Below are 5,222 nucleotides of genomic sequence, written 5' to 3'. Positions count from 1 at the left end.
GTGCTTGCCTAGCATGCACGAAGCCCTGGGTTCCATTCCTCAGTACCACATAAACAGAGAAAGCCAAAGATGGTGCTGTGGCTGAAGTGGTAGAGTGCTAGCCTTGAGCAAAAGAAGCTCAGGGACAGTGCTCAGGCCCTGATTTCAGGCCCTAGCACTGGCAAAAAGAAAAACAGAAAATCTTAAAACAAAGAGTCAAAGGTTAGTTTGCATGTGCCACAGTGGTAGGTCTGGGTGAAATTTGAGTCAAGGAAACAAAATTTTAGTACGATGAATGAGTTCAAGAAATCTATTGTACATCCTAATGGTCACAGTTAATTATAACCCATTATATTCTTGAAAATCACTAGGAGTTGATTTTTAAGTGTTAGCATCACAAATGATAAATACACAAGGGAATACAATATGTTAATTAGCTCAGTATAGCTATTCCATCATGTATACATATGTGCATGAGAAGTAAATAGGATTTTGTTAGTATTTAAAAAGTAAACTAAGCCAGGTGCCAGTGGCTCATGCCTGTAATCCTAGCTACTCAGGAGGCTGAGATCTGAGGATCACGGTTCAAAGCCAGCCCAAGCAGGAAAGTCCGAGAAACTCTTATCTCCAATAAATCACTAGAAAACCAGAAGTGGCACTGTGGCTCAAGCAGTAGAGCATTCGCCTTGAGCTGGAAAAGTGCAGGGACAGCGCCCAGGCCCAGAGTTCAAGCCCCATGACTGACAAAATAAAAAAAAGTAAACTAGAAAAAAGATCAATAAAGCAGTCTTGCTGAATATCAAATATAAACATTATTCTCATTTCACTAAGTAATAATTACCTAAAAACCAGCAACAAAGAGATGAAAACTGCCCATGTGTTTAGACAATAAACACACTGCTAATGCATCAAGTATTAAAGGAGAAACAAACCACCTTGGATAGTCCTAAAAAAAACAGATTTTTTTCAGTGCTGAGGATAAAACCCAAGGCCTTGTGCATACAAGGCACGCGTTTATCACTGAGCCCTCTTCCTCACATGTGGACTTCATTCACTTATTGTGGGATGGGCTGGCATGCAACCTGCATTTCTGACAAGCTCCAGGGAAGTGTGGCTCCTGCTGCTCTCTCCAGTGTACTATAAAATAATGAGGTCCAAATTAATTTACAGTTCCTCAAGATGACACAAATTGTAAAACACGTAAGCATTTTAAGTGAGTGATTACGGTGGAGTAGAACCTGTCTCTGTCTGACTCAAAATGAGAAGGTTCAGGATAACAGGGGAGACTATACACTCAGAAGGGAGAAACTCTTTTCACCATCTTTCTGTGCCGCCATCATGGTGCACATGAACGTCCTGGCTGATGCCCTCGAGAGCATCGACGATGCTGAGAAGAGAGGCAAGCACCAGGTGCTCATCAGGCCGTGCTCTGAAGTCATCATCCGGTTTCTCACCGTGATGATGAAGCATGGCTACCTTGGTGAGTTTGAAATCACTGATGGTCACAGAGCTGGGAAAATAGTTGTGAATCTCACAGGCAGGTTAAACAAGTGTAGAGCAATCAACCCCCGATTTGATGTGCAGCTCAAAGACCTTGAAAAATGGCAGAATCATCTGCTCTCATCCCGTCAGTTTGGCTTCACCGTTCTGACCACCTCAGCTGGCATCACGCACCACAAAGAAGCAAGACAGAAGCACACAGGAGGGAAAATCCTGGGATTCTTTTTCTAGGGATTAACACATGCATATAAATAAAATGCCTCAGTAGACTTTGAAAGAAGAAGAAGAGGAGGAGGAGGAGGAGGAGGAGGAGGAGGAGGAGGAGGAGGAGGAGGAGGAGGAGAGGAAAAAGAGAGGAAGAGCACCGTAATTCACAGAAGAGTCACCGGGCAGTTGAAATCGCAGAGAAGCAGAAAGGGGACAGAGTAAATGAGGCATGAACCTCCCACTATAACTTTGGGTTTCTTGGTGGAGAGAGAAGTCAACATCTCCACCACAAGGTAAGCTAGTTGGCCTTGGTGACAGATTATTCACCCCTAGATGAAAGCTGTAAGCTCAGTGCAGGGTTTTGGTAGAACAGTGACTCTCCCAACATCATAGACTTAGCATCAGGCAAGAAAGACATTTTTTCATACTAAGTATTTTGGAGAGCTATGACAAGGTGCCATCTTGAGAGAGGGCCCATGTTTAAGGCCAGGCTGGTCTTGACTTGAAACCAAAGAACAATCACAGCTCAAAACATCTTAGAACACTGCAGGATCTGGAAGAAAGATGGCCACAGAGGTGGTTATGAAGAGGGAGAGAGTCTGATGTGAGACGTTCAATCAGCCAGGAGCTAAGGAAGTAAAGTGTTGGATGGCCCTGCCCGCCCACTGAGAGAACTGTATCATCTAAGAACTCTTTCTAAAACAGAACATAGATTCTAAGGCTTGTAGGATGCTTAGGTTCCAGGAGTTCGTGGGGCTCTGCTGCCAGGCAGGGTTTGAGACTGAGCTACTCTAGGGACCTGAAAGCAGTAAGGAATCACAGCCCAGGAAATCTGGGAACATAGCATCTGGAAGGAAGACAGCCATGAAAGGTGGTGGTAGGGAGAAAGGGGGGTCTAACATAGACCTACTACTGCCTGCCTGCAGTAGTTGCTGGGAACTTGAGAAACAAAGGGCATAGCACTTGGTGGCCCAGTTCTCGCTAGCTAGAGAAAACTCCATTGCTTGTGTATAAAAGTAAACTAGAGCACAAAGTCTGTGGCTGATGAAACACTCCGGCTCCAGGAGTTGTCGGATGGCTGTAGGTAATGGCTTCCAGAGTTCAAGACTGAGCAACTCTGGGGACAGGAAAACCATGGCTTAATCATGACTAGGGGATTATTGAGATGCCTTGTCATCGTGGCTAGGTTGTAAACAGCCTCAAAAAAGTGGTTATGGAGGGGAAGAAGGTCTGAACTATTCACAGACGTTTCATCTGCTGGGAGCCTGGGCAGCAAAAGGAATGGTGATGAGTGGCCCGTGGTGCTTGATGCCAGGGTAGCTGAGTTCTGAACCACAGGGCCTAGAGATCGGATAACATCCTCCATCATTCCCATGGGGGATACAGTGCTGGGCAGAGACTAAAAGCACTGAGACCTGCAGGCAGAGAAACTCAGCCCCTCAGTTCTCCACTACCAGTGCAGGACTCAGTATTCCCCTGCCATCAGAAGCATTTGGGAGATATCCCTAGTATTGCATGTGCCCAAGGGGCATAAACAGAGGGCCCAAGCAGCAAGTGGAAACCTGCATGGCCCACAGACTACAAAGCAGCCAAGTCATAGCTCCCAGCACACAGACAAAGGTGCTTGTAAGATGAAAATAGCACAGATGTGAACAAATGACCCCAAAGCAGGACATTTAACATATAACACCAACCATAAACAACTACCAGAGACTCCAGGTAGCCTTCCTCCATAGCAGTTGATGCCAGGGATCTGGCCTGGTGTCCAAACTTGCATTACAGAAAAGTTGGACTACTGAACTGTCACCCAGTCCAGTGGTGAAAAATTACACAACTCTGTGACTACAGAGTCCCACCTGAACATCAAGAACATGTTAATGGAAAGACTGTTGGTGACTAAAACTAAGAAACACTAGCTACTCAGGAAGCTGAGGTCTAAAGACCATGGTTCGAATCTAGCCCAGGCAAGAAAATCTATGAAACTCAACTCTTATCTCCAATTTACCACCCAAAAACCAGATGTGGAGCTGTGGCTGACCTCAAGCAAAAAAACCTCGAGGACAATGCCCAGGACCTGAGTTAAAGTCAAAAGGAGGGGTACATATAAACACACACACACACACACACACACACACACACACACACACACACACACACACACACACACACACACACTCCCAACCAACCACTTGGCTTCATTATAGAAATCCTAATGCAGAAAAAGAAGAAATTTTAAAATAATTTAGAATGAACCTCCAAAAAGTCAACAATCTTTTGGATAATAAAGAGTTTTAAAACCCAAACAGCCAAAAAAACTTATGCTAATGAGTCTAACAATTAAACAAAAACATAGAGGGCATATATAAACTTCTCAATGAATTCTCTTGAATGAATTTCAAAGAATATAAGTAATAAATCACCAAAAGAACTAAGGAAGACAATACAGGATATAAAACAGCAACCAATAAAGAGACAGAAGAAAAGAAAAAAATTGAAATTCTAGAAATGAAAAGTTAATAAGTTAAATTTTAAAAATCGAAGCAGGGTACCAGTGGCTTATACTTGTAATCCTAGCTACTCAGGAAGCTGAGATCTGAGGATTGTGGTTCAAAGCCAGCCCAGGCAGGAAAGTCTATGAGATGCTTATCTCCAATTAACCAACAAAAAGCCAGAAGTGGGGCTGGAAATGTGGCTTAGTGGTAGAGTGCTTGCCTAGCATGCATGAAGCCCTGGGTTCAATTCCTCAGTACCACATAAACAGAAAAGGCTGGAAATGGCGCTGTGGCTCAAGTTGTAAAGTGCTAGCTTTGAGCAAAAGAAGCTCAAGTTCAGTGCCCAGGCCCCACAGTTCAAGCCTCAGGACTGGCAAAAAAAAAAAAAAAAGCCAGAAGTGGAGCATTGGTTCAAATGGCAGAACACAAGCTTTGAGTAGAAAAAGCTCAGAAAAGCATCTAAGCCCTGAATTCAAGCCCCAAGATCAGCAGGTGTTAAAAAGTCAAAAAGGATGGAAAAAGATTCTATATGCAAATGCAGGCCAAAAGCAGGCTGAAGTATGTACACTCATATATGACAAAGCAGATTTCAAATCAAAATTGCTCAGAAGACAAAGAAAGTCACTTCATACTGATGAAAAGGAACAGACTATTGAAAATGTGAAACAAGCTGGGCCCAAGAGGCTCACACCTGTAGTCTTAGCTACACAGGAGGCTGAGATCTGAGGATCACAGTTTCTAGGCAGAAAAATCCATGAGACTCTTATCTCCAATAAACTAATCAGAAAAATTCAGAACTGGCGCTGTGGCTCAAATGGTAGAGCACTAGCCTTGAGCACAAAGAGCCTAAGGGACAGTACCTAGACCCAGAAGATCAAGTCCTAGGACCAGCCAAAAACAAAAACAAAAAAGAAGAATGTGAAAAAGTTATAAACATATATGCACAGACTGTTGTTATACTTAATTTCATAAAATCAACACTACCAGACATAAAGCACAGATTGATCCCCTCACAATAATAATGGCAAGTCCAAAACCAAACTT

At 43.5% G+C, this 5,222-nt stretch overlaps 1 protein-coding gene across 1 annotated transcript; it reads left to right on the top strand.

Annotated features, from left to right (window-relative positions):
• Positions 1-1,302: 1,302 nt before the first annotated feature.
• LOC122120394 (40S ribosomal protein S15a-like) lies at positions 1,303-1,753 on the top strand. Its single transcript, XM_042694633.1, has one exon. The coding sequence runs from the start codon at positions 1,318-1,320 to the stop codon at positions 1,708-1,710; it is 393 nt and encodes a 130-aa protein (XP_042550567.1). The 5' UTR covers positions 1,303-1,317; the 3' UTR covers positions 1,711-1,753.
• The last annotated feature ends 3,469 nt before the right edge of the window (positions 1,754-5,222 follow it).

This window comes from Dipodomys spectabilis, unplaced genomic scaffold (assembly GCF_019054845.1).
Source record: "Dipodomys spectabilis isolate Male_0828 unplaced genomic scaffold, ASM1905484v1 ptg000175l, whole genome shotgun sequence".
NCBI classification, from domain to species: domain Eukaryota; kingdom Metazoa; phylum Chordata; class Mammalia; order Rodentia; family Heteromyidae; genus Dipodomys; species Dipodomys spectabilis.
This window is presented reverse-complemented; position numbering and strand designations above follow the sequence as displayed.

What these genes read in the sequence shown, in the direction of transcription:
- LOC122120394 (XM_042694633.1), top strand. Translation starts at nt 1,318, where the DNA reads ATGGTGCACATGAACGTCCTGGCTGATGCCCTCGAGAGCATCGACGAT.